Genomic DNA, 15,415 nt, shown 5'->3' with positions numbered 1-15,415 from the left:
TTTAGGGGGTTTAGGGGAGGTTTTGGGGGTCTCACCTGAGCCTGGTGGCATTTTTGGGGCGCTCAGGTGTGTTTGAGTCAGTCCCATCTAAGAGACCCCAAAATTCGGGGTTTTTGGGGGGTCCTGGGGGGGATTTGGAGTGAAATTGGGGAGGGTTTGGGGGAGGTTTTAGGGGATTTTGGGGCATTTTTGGGGATCTTGGGCATTGTTGGGGATTTTGGGGGAATCTTGGGGGAATTTTGGGGGGATTTGTGAGGGGAATTTGGGGGAATTTGGGGGAATTTTTGGGGATCTTGGGGGAATTTTGGGGGGATTTGTGGGGGGAATTTTGGGGAATTTGGGGGAATTTTTGGGGATCTTGGGGGAATTTTGGGGGGAATTTTGGGGGGATTTGTGGGGGGAATTTTGGGGAATTTGGGGGAATTTTTGGGGATCTTGGGGGAATTTTGGGGGGAATTTTGGGGGGAATTTTGGGGGGATTTGTGAGGGGAATTTTGGGGAATTTGGGGGAATTTTTGGGGATCTTGGGGGAATTTTGGGGGGAATTTTGGGGAATTTTTGGGGTCTCCTGCACACCTGGGGGGGGTCTCTGCTGTTCTCCATTAAACCCAGAACTCCTCCACAGCCGCTGCCTCTCATTCGCTGCCGCGCCGAAGGTTTTGGGGTCCTTGGGGGGATTTTGGGGGATTTTTGGGGGATTTTTTGGGGGGGATTTTTTTGTGGTCCCGGTCCGGCGGAACTCAAATTCGGGAAACACTTTCCAGCCGGAAGCGAGCGAAAGTGACGCGCCGGAAGCGAGCGGAAGGGACAGACCGGAAGTGGCGGAAGGGACAGACCGGAAGTGGCGGAGGCCACGCGGCGGCGCCGGGATGGGGCGGCCCGGGAAGGTCGGGAGGGAAAAAACGGGAAAAAAAACGGGAAAAAAAAACGGGAAAAACGGGAAAAACGGGGAGGGGGAGGGCTCAGGGCAGCGGCGAGAGCGGCAGTGAGGCGGCAGGGGGGAAAAACCGGGAAAACACCGGGAAAAAAACGGGAAAAAACCGGGAAAAACCGGGAAAAAACTGGGAAAAACCGGGGGAAATGGCGGGAGCGGCAATGAGGCGTGAGGGGGAAAAAGCGGCGGGAGGGAAAAAAAATCCCCAAATTTTGGGGATTGTGAGGGGGAAAAATCCCCAAATTTTGGGAATTATGAGGGGGAAAAATCCCCAAATTTTGGGGATTGTGAGGGGAAAAAATCCCAAAATTTTGGGAATTGTAAGGGGGAAAATCCCCAAATTTTGGGAATTGTGAGGGGAAGAAAATCCCCAAATTTTGGGAATTGTGAGGGGAAAAAATCCCAAATTTTGGGAATTGTTGGCGGAAAAATCCCCAAATTTTGGGAATTGTGAGAGGAAAAATCCCCAATTTTTGGAATTGTGAGGGGAAAAAATCCCAAAATTTTGGGAATTTTGAGGGGAAAAAAATCCCCAAATTTTGGGAATTGTTAGGGGGAAAATCCCCAAATTTTAGAAATTGTTGGTGGAAAAATCCCCAAATTTTGGGAATTATGAGGGGGAAAAATCCCCAAATTTTGGGAATTATGAGGGGAAAAATCCCCAAATTTTGGGGATTGTGAGGGGAAAAAATCCCCAAATTTTGGGAATTATGAGGGGGAAAAATCCCCAAATTTTGGGGATTGTGAGGGGAAAAAATCCCCAAATTTTGGGAATTGTTGGCGGAAAAATCCCCAAATTTTGGGAATTGTGAGGGGAAAAAAATCCCAAAATTTTGGGAATTATGAGAGGAAATAATCCCAAAATTTTTTGGAATGGTGAGGGGAAAAAAATCCCAAAATTTTGGGAATTGTGAGAGGAAAAATCCTGAAATTTTGGGAATTGTCAGGGCGAGGGGGTCTCGGTATTCCCAAATTTTGGTGTTTCCCAGGAGTTCCCTCAGGAATTTTGGGGTTTTTCCAAAATTTTGGGGATTTTTTTCCCAGGATTTTTGGGTTTTTTTCCAGAATTTTGGGGCTTTAGGCTTTGGGGTCTTGGAATTTTTGGGATTTCGGGAATTTTCTCCCCCCAAGAGTTAAAATTGGGATCTGGGCTTCCAAAATTCCCAAAATTTGAGGTTTTCATTCCCTATTTTTTTTTGGAAAATCGGGAATCGGGCTCCCAAGATTTGGGATTTCCAGCCCATTTCGAAGCAAAAAATGGGAATTTCAGAGCAGAGGGTGGCAGAATTCCGGGGATTTTGGGGTCTCCGGGTGGAAATTTGGGATCTGGGCTCCTGGAATTCCCAAATCCTGGGATAATTTCGGATATTTGGGGATAATTAAGGAATATTTTGGTATAATTTGGGATATTTTAGGGTTTTTTGGGATATTTTTCCATCCCCAGAGCCGTTCCCTCGCTCCTTCGTGTTCCTGCCACGGGGGCTGGGATTTCGGGATAATTTTGGATATTTTGGGAATAATTAAGAAATATTTTGGGATAATTCAGGATTATTTGGGGATATTTTGGGATATTTTTCCATCCCCAGAGTTGTTCCCAGCAGGAATTCTCCTCCGTCCCTCACTCCTGTGTGTTCCCGCCATGGGGGCTGGGATTTTGGGATAATTTGGGATAATTTAGGATATTTTGGGATAATACAGGAATATTTTTGGATAATTAAGGAATATTTTGGGATAATTTGGGGTATTTTAGGATTTTGTGGGATTTTTTTCCCCCCAGAGCCGTTCCCAGCAGGAATTCTCCTCCGTCCCTCACTGCTGTGTGTTCCCGCTGTGAGGGCTGGGATTTTGGGGATAATTTGGGATATTTTGGATAATTTGGGATATTTTGGGAATATTTTGGGATAATTTGGGATATTTTCCATCCCCCCAGAGCCGGTTCCAGCGGCTGCAGCGGGCGCAGGCCCGGCAGCGTTCCCAGCAGGAATTCTCCTCCATCCCTCACTCCTGTGTGTTCCCGCCATGAGGGCTGGGATTTGGGGATAATTTGGGATATTTTGGGAATATTTTGGATAATTTGGGATATTTTGGGATGTCTCCCAGAGCCGGTTCCAGCGGCTGCAGCGGGCGCAGGCCCGGCAGCGTTCCCAGCAGGAATTCTCCTCCGTCCCTCACTCCTTCGTGTTCCCGCGCGGCCGCGCCGGGAGGAGCCTCCGGAGCCTCTGCAAGGACCTCAGGAGGGTCCTGGAGCCCTTCACGGCCAGGAACCTGCAGGTGACACCTGGGACACCTGGGACACACCTGGGGACACACCTGGGGACAGCTGGGGATACCTGGGGACACCTGGGGACAGCTGGGACACACCTGGGACACACCTGGGGACACTGGGAATGACCTCAGGAGGGTCCTGGAGCCCTTCACGGCCAGGAACCTGCAGGTGACACCTGGGGACACCTGGGGACGTTGGGGACACACCTGGGACACACCTGGGGACATTTGGGACACTGGGAATGGCCCCAGGAATGGCCTCAGGAGGGTCCTGGAGCCCTTCACGGCCAGGAACCTGCAGGTGACACCTGGGACACCTGGGACACCTGGGGACACCTGGGACACACCTGGGACACACCTGGGACACACCTGGGGACAGCTGGGGATACCTGGGGACACCTGGGGACATTTGGGATACACCTGGGGACACCTGGGACACACCTGGGGACACCTGGGGACATTGGGACACACCTGGGACACACCTGGGGACAGCTGGGGATACCTGGGGACACCTGGGGACAGCTGGGACACACCTGGGACACACCTGGGGACACTGGGAATGACCTCAGGAGGGTCCTGGAGCCCTTCACGGCCAGGAACCTGCAGGTGACACCTGGGACACACCTGGGGACAGCTGGGGGCACCTGGGACACACCTGGGACACACCTGGGTCACACCTGGGTCACACCTGGGACACACCTGGGGACAGCTGGGGATACCTGGGGACACCTGGGGACATTTGGGATACACCTGGGGACACCTGGGACACACCTGGGGACACCTGGGGACATTGGGACACACCTGGGACACACCTGGGGACAGCTGGGGATACCTGGGTACACCTGGGGACAGCTGGGACACACCTGGGGACACCTGGGGACATTTGGGACACTGGGAATGGCCTCAGGAGGGTCCTGGAGCCCTTCACGGCCAGGAACCTGCAGGTGACACCTGGGACGCACCTGGAGACACCTGGGGACACACCTGGGACACACCTGGGGACACCTGGGGACACACCTGGGACACACCTGGGACACACCTGGGCACAGCTGGGGGCACCTGGGGACACCTGGGGGCACCTGGGGACACCTGGGATTTGGGATACTGGGATATTGGAATTTTGGGATTTTGGATCACTGGGATTGGGGATTTGGGATCTTTGGGATTTGGAATTTTGGGATTTAGGATATAGGGATTTTAGATCTCAGGATTTTTGGATCTCAGGGATTTGGGATTCAGGAGTTTTGGAACCTTGGGATTAGGGACTCAGGAATTTGGGATCTCAGGTGTTTGGGATTGAGGAAATTTTGGATCGCAGGGATTTGGGATTGAGGATTTTTGGGATCAGGGAATTTGGGATCTCAGGGATTTGGGATTGAGGATTTTTGGGATCAGGGAATTTGGGACCTCAGGAATTTGGGATCCCAGGAATTTTGGTTTTTTTTTTCCCAGGAATTTCAGGATTTTTTTCCCAGTGATTTTGTGGTTTCTTTTCCAGGAATTTTGGGATTCAGGAATTTGGGCTTGAGGATTTTTGGGAGCAGGGAATTTGGGATTCAGGATTTTTGGGATTCAGGAACTTGGGATCTCAGAATTTTTGGAACCTTGGGAATTAGGGATTCAGGACTGGGATCTCAGGGATTTGGGATTCAGGAATTTTGGGATCAGGGCATTTGGGACCTCATGGATTTGGGATGGAGGAATTTCGGAACCTTGGGAATTAGGGATTCAGGACTTTGGGCTCTCAGGGATTTGGGATTCAGGAATTTTGGGATCAGGGAATTTGGGCTCTCAGGGATTTGGGATGGAGGAATTTTGGGATTTTCCAGGTGCGCCGGAGCAATTCCCTGCGGGATCTGGTGGCCGTGGCCGGGCCCTTGGGAGTCTCCCAGTTCCTGGTGCTGAGCAAATCCCAGACCGGGATCAACCTGGTGAGGATTCGGGAATTTGGGAATTCCGGGAATTTGGGAATTCCGGGAATTTGGGGTTCCAAACCCTGCCCGGACCCAGGGGATGAAGAATTTCCCATGATTGATCCCAAATTCTGTGATTGATCCCAAAGTAAACGCTCTGATGGGTCCGGGATCGGGATTTGGAGTTTGGGGTTTTCCGGGATTTTTCTGGGATTTTTTTTTTTTTTTTTTTTTTTAATGGGATTTTACCAGGATTTATCCAGGATATTTTTGTGGATTATTCTGGGATTTTTCCAGGATTTTAATGGGGTTTTTCTGGGGTTTTTCCAGGATTTTTACAGGATTATTCCGGGATTTTCCCAGAATTTTTATGGGATTATTCCGGGATTTTCCCAGGATTTTTCTTGAGATTTTCCCAGGATTTATCTGGAATTTTTCTGGGATTTTCCCAGGAGTTTTCCAGAATTTTCCCGGGATTTTCTTCTATGATTTTCCCAGGATTTTTCTGTGACTTTTCCAGGATTTTCCCAGAATTTTTTGTGACTTTCCCAGGATTTTCCCACAATTTTTATGGGGATTTTCCTAGGATTTTCCTGGGATATTTCCCAGAATTTTCTGGGATTTTCCCAGGATTTTTCTGGCATTTTCCCAGGATTTTAATGGAATTTTTGGTGGGATTTTCCCACTTTTCTCCTTCCCAGAAAATTTTCCGGCTGCCGGGGGGTCCCACCCTGACCTTCAAAGTGCTGCAGGTGCGTCCGGGAATTTTGGGAATTTCTGGGAAATTCAGCAATTTCAGGAGCAGCAGTTGGGGGATTTTATGGATTTTTTACAGGATTTCACAGGTTTTTTGGGATTTTATTCAGGATTTAATCCCATTTTTTCCCATTTTTCCAGCATTACGTGGTCTCGGTGCTGCTTGGGCACCGCCTGCGTGAGCAGTCCTGGGGATTGTAATGGGTTCCAATGGGGATTTTGGCTATTTTAATGGGATTTTGGCTATTTTAATGGGATTTTTTCAGGATTTAATCCCATTTTTCCCAGTATTCCTTGGTCCGGGACGTGGTCTCCTCGCTGCGCCGGCACCGCATGCACGAGCAGCAGTTCCGGGGATTTCAATGGGATTTCAATGGGATTTCAATGGGGATTTTGGCTATTTCAATGGGATTTTGGCTATTTTAATGGGATTTTGGCTATTTTAATGGGATTTTTTCAGGCTTTAATCCCATTTTTTCCCATTTTTCCCAGTACTCCTTGGTCCGGGACGTGGTCTCCTCGCTGCGCCGGCACCGCATGCACGAGCAGCAGTTCTGGGGACTTTAATGGGATTCCAATGGGGATTTTGGCTATTTTAATGGGATTTTGGCTATTTTAATGGGATTTTTTCAGGATTTAATCCCATTTTTCCCAGTATTCCTTGGTCCGGGACGTGGTCTCCTCGCTGCGCCGGCACCGCATGCACGAGCAGCAGTTCTGGGGATTTTAATGGGATTTTAATGGGATTTTGGCTATTTTAATGGGATTTTGGCTATTTTAATGGGATTTTTTCAGGCTTTAATCCCATTTTTTCCCATTTTCCCATTTTTCCCAGTATTCCTTGGTCCGGGACGTGGTCTCCTCGCTGCGCCGGCACCGCATGCACGAGCAGCAGTTCCGGGGATTTCAATGGGATTCCAATGGGATTCCAATGGGGATTTTGGCTATTTTAATGGGATTTTGGCTATTTTAATGGGATTTTTTCCCGTTTTTTCCCATTTTTCCCATTTTCCCAGTACTCCTTGGTCCGGGACGTGGTCTCCTCGCTGCGCCGGCACCGCATGCACGAGCAGCAGTTCTGGGGATTTTAATGGGATTGTGATGGGATTCCAATGGGGATTTTGGCTATTTTAATGGGATTTTGGCTATTTTAATGGGATTTTTTCAGGATTTTTTCCCATTTTTTCCCATTTTCCCAGTACTCCTTGGTCCGGGACGTGGTCTCCTCGCTGCGCCGGCACCGCATGCACGAGCAGCAGTTCTGGGGATTTTAATGGGATTGTGATGGGATTCCAATGGGGATTTTGGCTATTTTAATGGGATTTTGGCTATTTTAATGGGATTTTTTCAGGATTTTTTCCCATTTTTTCCCATTTTCCCAGTACTCCTTGGTCCGGGACGTGGTCTCCTCGCTGCGCCGGCACCGCATGCACGAGCAGCAGTTCTGGGGATTTTAATGGGATTGTGATGGGATTCCAATGGGGATTTTGGCTATTTTAATGGGATTTTGGCTATTTTAATGGGATTTTTTCAGGATTTTTTCCCATTTTTTCCCATTTTCCCAGTACTCCTTGGTCCGGGACGTGGTCTCCTCGCTGCGCCGGCACCGCATGCACGAGCAGCAGTTCCGGCACCCGCCCCTGCTGGTGTTGGGCAATTTTGGGGCGCGGCAGCCGCAGCTGAAGCTGATGGCCGGGATGTTCCAGGGGATGTTCCCGGCCCTCAACGTCCACAAGGTCAGCCGGGAATTCCCAAAAAATCCCGGAATTGCAGCCGGAATTAGCCGGGGAATAAGCCGCAATTACCAGGGAAACAAGCGGGAATTATTTGGGAATCGTTCAGGGATTATCTGGGAATTATTCGGGATTTTTTGGAGATTTATTCAGGGATTATCTGGGAATTATCCTGGAATTTTATCCGGAATTATAGCTGGAATTTTCTGGGAATTAACTGGGAGTTGTCCAGGAATTACCTGGGAATTATTCAGGATTTTTTCGAGATTTTTTTGGGGGGATTATCTGGAAATTATCCTGGATTTTTACCTGAAATTATCTAGGAATTATCTTGAAAATAATCGGGAAATATCCGGGAATTATTCAGGAATTATTTGGGATTTATTCAGGATTTTTTTGAGATTTTTCTGGGGATTATCTGGGAATTATCTCAGAATTTTAGCCTGAATGATCTGGGAATTATCCTGGAATTATTTGGGAATTCTTCAGGGATTGAATCTGGAAATTATCAGGGAATTATCCCGGAATTTTAGCTGGAATCTACCTAGAATTTTCTGGGAATTGTCCAGGAATTATGTGGGAATTTGGGAGCTGGGATTTGGGATCTGGAAGCAGGGATTTGGGGGATTTTTGGGAATTGGGGGATTTTTTGAGATTTGGGGTTTTTTTGGGGGGATTTTTGGGAGTTGGGGGATTTTTTGGGATTTTGGGGGGATTTGGGGGTTTTTTTGGGGGTTTTTGGGATTCGGAGGATTTTTTTTTTTTGGGATTTGGGGGATTTATTTTGGGGTTTTGGGGATTTGGGGGATTTTTTGGAGGGGATTTTTGGGACTCGGGGGATTTATTTTGGCACTTGGGGGATCTATTTTGGGATTTTGGGGATTTTTGGGATTCGGGGGGGTTTTTTTTGGGGATTTGGGGGATCTGTTTTGGGATTTTTGGGCTTTTCCCGCAGGTCAATCTGAATTCCATCCGCCGCTGTTTGCTGATCTCCCACGACGCCGAGGCGCAGCGCCTGGAATTCCGCCACTAGTGAGGGCCAGGCCCCAATTCCCAAATTCCCAACATCCGGAATTCCCAACATCCCAAATTCCTGGATTTCCAAAATCTAGAATTCCCAACATCCCGAAATCCTGGATTTCCAAAATCCTGAATTCCCAAATTCCTGAAGTCTTGAATTCCCAAATTCCTGAATTCCCAACATCTCAAATTCCTGAATTCCCAACATCCCAAATTCCTGAATTCCCAACATCCCAAATTCCTGAATTCCCAAATTCCTGAATTCCCGAATTCCTGAATTCCTGATTTCCCAGCATCCCAATGTCCTGAATTCCAAAATTCCTGAATTCTCAAATTTCCAAAGTCCTGAATTCTCAAATTCCTGAATTCCCAACATCCTGAATCCCTGAATTCCCAAATTCCTGAATTTCCAAATTTTCTGAATTCCCCCATTCCTGTTTTTCCATTATTTCCCCTGATTTTTCCTTGATTTTTCCAGGTGGTTCCCCATTCCCATTTTTCCATGATTTTCCCCGTCTTTTCCCCCATCCCAGCAGTGTCCAGGTGGTTCCCCATTCCCACGTTCCCATTTTTTTTCTGTTTTTCCATTATTTTCCCCATTTTTTTCCATGATTTTCCCCATTTTTTCCCATTATTTTTCCATTATTTCCCCTATTTTTTCCCATGATTTCCCCCTTTCTTTTCCATGATTCCTCCCGTTTTTTCATTATTTTTCCCATTTTTCCATGATTTTCCCCATTTTTGCCATGATTTTTCCATGATTTTCCCCATTTTTTCCCATTTCTCCGTGAATTTTTCCCAAATTCCCGTTTTTTTCCCCCATCCCAGCAGTGTCCAGGTGGTGCCCGTGGGGCTCAGCCGGGGGATCCGGAAAATTCTCCAGGAGAAATTCCCGAACCTGGCCCGGATGGACGACATCAGCCAGCTGCTGATGGGGTGGGACACCTGGGGACACCTGGGGACACCTGGGGACACCTGGGACACTGGGGACATTGGGGACACTGGGGACACTGGGGGACATTGGGGACACTGGGGACACTGGGGACACTGAGGGGACATTGGGGACACACCTGGGGACATTGGGGGGATTGGGGACATTGGGGACACTGAGGACATGGGGACATTGGGGACACTGGGGACACTGGGGACATTGGGGACACTGGGGACACTGGGGACATTGGGGACACTGGGGACATGGGGGACACTGGGGACACTGGGGACACTGGGGACATGGGGGACACTGGGGACATTGGGGACACTGGGGACACTGGGGACACACCTGGGGACACCTGGGGACATTGGGGACACTGGGGACACTGGGGACATTGGGACACACCTGGGGACACTGGGGACATTGGGGGGATTGGGACGGGGCTGGGGACATTGGGGACATCATCCAGCCTCATGGGGTGGGACATTGGGGACACCTTGGGGACATTGGAGACACCTTGTGTCACCTGTGTCCCCTGTCCCTGTGTCACCTCTGTGTCCCTGTGTCACCTGTGTGTCCCCTGTGTCACCCGTGTCCCTGTGTCCCCTCAGGGGCGCCGCCCTGTCCCTGTGTCACCCGTGTCACCTCTGTGTCCCCGTGTCCCCTCAGAGACGCTGCCCTCTCCCTGTGTCACCTCTCCTGTCCCTGTGTCACCTGTCCCTGTGTCACCCGTGTCACCCGTGTGTTCCGCAGGGACGCCACCCTGTCCCTGTGTCATCCGTGTCACCTATCCCTGTGTCACCCGTGTCACCTCTCTCTCCCCCCAGGGACGCCACCCTGTCTCCGTGTCACCCGTGTCACCTGTCCCCGTGTCACCCGTGTCACCTCTGTCCCCCAGGGACACCACCCTGTCTCCGTGTCACCCGTGTCACCTGTCCCCGTGTCACCCGTGTCACCTCTGTCCCCCAGGGACACCACCCTGTCTCCGTGTCACCCGTGTCACCTGTCCCCGTGTCACCCGTGTCACCTCTGTCCCCCAGGGACACCACCCTGTCTCCGTGTCACCTGTGTCACCCGTGTCACCTCTGTCCCCCAGGGACGCCGCCCTGTCCGAGAGCGAGGCGGAGCCGGACGGGCCCCAGAACGTTCTGGAACTGGCCCAGAACTGCGCCGGGCGCGGCAACGCCACCGCCCAGCAGAGCGCCGTGAGGCTGACCGAGGTGACACTGGGGACACGGGACATGGGACATGGGGACACTGGGGACATTGGGGACACTGGGGACACGGGACATGGGACACTGGGGACAGTGGGGACAGTGGGGACACTGGGGACATTGGGGACACTGGGGACATTGGGGACACTGGGGGGATTGGGGACATTGGGGACACGGGACATGGGACATGGGGACACTGAGGGGACATGGGGACACTGGGGACACTGGGGACATTGGGGACATTGGGGACACTGGGGACACTGGGGACACTGGGACATTGGGGACACTGGGACACTGGGGACATTGGGGGACACTGGGGACACTGAGGGGACATGGGGACATTGGGGACATTGAGGACATTGGGGGGACACTGGGGACACTGGGGGGACATGGGGACATTGGGGACACACAGGGATGGGGACAGGTGGGGACAGTGCCCAGGTGCCACCGCAGCTCACCTGGCTCACCTGTGTGTCCCCGTATGTGTCACCTGTCCCTGTCCCACCTGTCCTGTCCCACCTGTCCTGTCCCACCTGTCCCTGTCTCACCTGTCCCTGTCTCACCTGTCCTGTCTCACCTGTCGTGTCTCACCTGTCCCTGTCTCACCTGTCCTGTCTCACCTGTCCTGTCTCACCTGTCCTGTCCCACCTGTCCTGTCTCACCTGTCCTGTCTCAGATCGGGCCCCGTCTGACGCTGCAGCTGCTGAAGGTGGAGGAGGGGCTGGGCCAGGGCAACGTCCTCTACCACGGCCTGGGTGAGTGACACACCTGGGACAGGTGAGGGACACACCTGGACAGGTGAGGGACACACCTGGGCCAGGGCAACGTCCTCTACCACGGCCTGGGTGAGTGACACACCTGGGACAGGTGAGGGACACACCTGGGCAGGTGAGGGACACATCTGGGTAGGTGAGGGACACACCTGGGACAGGTGAGGGACACATTTAGGTAGGTGAGGGACACACCTGGGCAGGTGAGGGACAACTGGGTAGATGAGGGACACACCTGGGCAGGGGAGGGACACACCTGGGACATACCTGGACAGGTGAGGGACACACCTGGGGACACACCTGGGCCAGGGTAACATCCTCTACCATGGCCTGGGTGAGTGACAGGGACACACCTGGGACAGGTGAGGGACACGCCTGGGACAGTGGGAGAGGGATTTCACCTGTGCCCAGGTGTGTCCCCAGGTGTGTCCCTCACCTGTCCCAGGTGTATCTCAGGTGTGCCCAGCTGTGCCCAGGTGTATCTCAGGTGTGTCTCAAGTGTGCCCAGCTGTGCCCAGGTGTGTGACAGGTATCTTTTCAGCTCCCAAAGGTGAGTTGGAGCTGCAGGAGCTGCAGGTGTGTGACAGGTGTGTGTGGGTATCTCAGCTGTATCTCAGGTGTGCCCAGCTGTGCCCAGGTGTATCTCAGGTGTGCCCTGGTGTATCTCAGGTATCTTTTCAGCTCCAAAGGTGAGTTGGAGCTGCAGGAGCTGCAGGTGTGTGACAGGTGTGTGTGGGTATCTCAGGTGTGCCCAGGTGTATCTCAGGTGTATCTCAGCTGTATCTCAGTTGTGTCTCAGGTGTGCCCAGCTGTGCCCAGGTGTATCTCAGGTGTGTCTCAGGTGTGCCCAGCTGTGCCCAGGTGTATCTCAGGTGTGTCTCAGGTGTGCCCAGCTGTGCCCAGGTGTGTGACAGGTATCTTTTCAGCCCCCAAAGGTGAGTTGGAGCTGCAGGAGCTGCAGGTGTGTGACAGGTGTGTGTGGGTATCTCAGCTGTATCTCAGGTGTGCCCAGCTGTGCCCAGGTGTGTCTCAGGTGTGCCCAGCTGTGCCCAGGTGTGTGACAGGTATCTTTTCAGCCCCCAAAGGTGAGTTGGAGCTGCAGGAGCTGCAGGCCCGCCGGGAGCAGCGGCTGCAGGTGAGGGCGGAGCGGCGCCGGGAGCAGGAGCAGAACCTGCAGCGGAAACGGCAGCAGCGCGAGCGGCACAGGTGAGACGGGGCAGGACAGGTGGGACAGGTGGGACAGGGACTCAGGTGTGCCAGGACAGGTGTGCCAGGGACAGGTGTGCCAGGACAGGTGTGCAATGGACTCAGGTGGGACGGGGACTCAGGTGTGCCAGAGACAGCTGTGCCAGGGGCTCAGGTGTGCCAGGACAGGTGTGCCAGGGACAGGTGTGCCAGGGACTCAGGTGTGCCAGGACAGGTGTGCCAGGGACTCAGGTGTGCCAGGACAGGTGTGCCAGGGGCTCAGGTGGGACGGGGACTCAGGTGAGGCTGGCAAGGGCCTCCCAGATGAAGAGTCACAGAGGTGAGAATGGGGGAGGTCACACAGGTGAGGTCACAGGGGGTCACACAGGTGAGGTAACACAGGTGAGGATGGGGTCACACAGGTGAGGATGGGGTCACACGGGGGGTCACACAGGTGAGGTCACACAAATGAGGATGGGCTCACACAGGTGAAGCTCCTCCAGGTGAGGCTCCCCCAGGTGGGGCAGCCTGGCCAGATCCATCCTCAGGTGTCCCCTCACCTGTCCATGTCCCACCTGTCTGTCCCCAGGGAGCGCAGCCTGGCCGGGATGCGCCGGGCCGCAGGTGGCCCAGGTGGCCCAGGTGGTGGCCCAGGTGGCCCAGGTGGCCCAGGTGGCCCGGGTGGTGGCCCGGGTGGCCCAGCAGGTGACAGCGACGCCGAGGACCCCGGCGCACCTGAGGCAGGTGAGGCGGAGCCGTCGGACGAGGACGAGGCCGAGTATTACAGACAGGAGCTGGGGGAGGAGCCCGACTCAGGTGAGACTGGGGGCAGGTGAGGTTTGGGGGGGGGCCAGGTGAGTTTGGGGGGTCCAGGTGAGTTTGGGGGGGATCCAGGTGAGATTTGGGGGGAGACAAAGGGAAATTTTGGGGGATCCAGGTGAGATTTGGGGGGAGACAAAGGGAAATTTTGGGGGATCCAGGTGAGATTTGGGGGGAGACAAAGGGAAATTTTGGGGGGTCCAGGTGAATTTGGGGATGTAAAGGGGGATTTCGGGAGGATCCAGGTGAGATTTGGGGGTTTCCAGGTGAGTTTTGGGGAGATCCAGGTGAAATTTTGGGGTTTCCAGGTGAGTTTTGGGGGACATAAAGGGAAATTTTGGGGCTTTCAGGTGAGTTTGGGAATTTCCAGGTGATTTTTCCCTCCCCGGAAGTGGCTGATGACAAAAATTCCTGAATTTCCGTGATTTGGGATCCAAGTAAACGCTCTGACGCTTCCGGGGCTGTCCTGGCACCCAAATCCCGATTTTTTCCCCCCAAAATCCCAACTTTTTACCCTCAAATCCCAATTTCCCCCCCCAAACCCCATTTTTTCCCCTCTAAATTCCCGTTTTTTCCTCTTTTTCCCCCAGATTTGTTCCCCGGTCGCTCCAAGAGGAAGCGAAGCCCCTCGGCCGCGCCCCGAGCCCGGAAACGACGGCGGAGGAGCCCAAAATCCACACCTGGAACCCCAAAATCCACACCTGGAACACCAAAATTCACACCTGGATCCCAAAAATCCACACCTGGAACCCCAAAATTCACACCCGGAACCCCAAAATTCACACCCGGAACCCCAAAATCCACACCTGGAACCCCAAAATTCACACCTGGATCCCAAAAATCCACACCTGGAACACCAAAATCACACTCAGGAACCCCAAAATCCACACCTGGATCCCAAAAATCCCACCCAGGACACCCTAAAAACCCCAAATCCCACCCCAGGAAACCTGGAACCCCCAAATCCCAACAGGAAACCCCAAAATCCCAACCTGGAACCTCCAAATTTCACCCGGGACATCCCAAAAATCCCAAATCTCACCCCAAAAATCCCAAATCCCACCCGGGACATCCCAAAAACCCCAAATCTCATCCCAAAAATCCCAAATCCCACCCAGGAAATCCCAAAAATCCCAAATCCCACCGTGGGAAGCTCCTGAGCCCCCGGAAAATCCCAAATTTCCCACGGCCGGGACGGGCCCAGAAAAGGAAAAATTGAGAGGGGGAAAAAAAAAAAAATTGGGAATTTGGGACCCCCCGATCCCACCGGGATGGGGAATTTGGGGTCCTGAGGAATTTTGGAATTTTCCAGAAAAACTTTGCGATCCCCAAAAGGGAATTTTGGGATCCCCCCCCCCCCCGAGGATTTGGGGATTTCCAAGGGGATTTTGGGGATTTCCATAAGAATTTTGGGATCCCCCAAAGTTCCCCCGTGTCCCTTTCCACATTTTCCCTGCTGGGATCCCCCAAATCCAGGTGAGAGTGCCCCAAAAACCGGGAAAAACAAAAAAAAAAAGGAGGGAAAACCCCCCAAAATGGGAAAAACACCTTAAAAATAGGAAAAAAAAAAATTCCCAAAAACTGGGGGGGGAAGCCCCAGAAATGCTCAGTGGGAATTTCAGGAACTTCCAAGGAGCTGTCGTGGCCGGAATTCCGGGTTGAAAATTTGGGAATTGTGGTCCCTCCCCTCCTGGGAGGAGCAGGAATAAAGTTGGATCCAGCCCAGGAACTCGTGTCGCTCTTTTTTTTCAGGAAAAATCCCATTTTTTTCCCCCCAGATTCCCATTTTCCCACCCCAAATTCCCATTTTTCACCCCAAATTCCCATTTTTCACCCCAAATTCCCATTTTTTCCCCTTAAATCCCCAATTTTCAC

The 15,415-nt window shown here is 52.4% G+C and overlaps 1 protein-coding gene across 1 annotated transcript; it reads left to right on the top strand.

Moving 5' to 3' along the window:
• Positions 1-2,953: 2,953 nt before the first annotated feature.
• LOC110481145 (suppressor of SWI4 1 homolog) lies at positions 2,954-15,269 on the top strand. Its single transcript, XM_077787671.1, has 12 exons — positions 2,954-2,959; positions 3,035-3,205; positions 5,029-5,130; positions 5,814-5,864; positions 7,434-7,604; positions 8,557-8,633; positions 9,450-9,557; positions 10,649-10,772; positions 11,443-11,521; positions 12,613-12,742; positions 13,311-13,537; positions 14,131-15,269. Exons 1-12 carry the CDS (start codon positions 2,954-2,956, stop codon positions 14,757-14,759), a joined length of 1,875 nt encoding a protein of 624 aa, XP_077643797.1. The 3' UTR covers positions 14,760-15,269.
• Positions 15,270-15,415: the final 146 nt, after the last annotated feature.

Source organism: Lonchura striata, chromosome 21 (genome assembly GCF_046129695.1).
Source record: "Lonchura striata isolate bLonStr1 chromosome 21, bLonStr1.mat, whole genome shotgun sequence".
NCBI lineage: Eukaryota > Metazoa > Chordata > Aves > Passeriformes > Estrildidae > Lonchura > Lonchura striata.
This window is presented reverse-complemented; position numbering and strand designations above follow the sequence as displayed.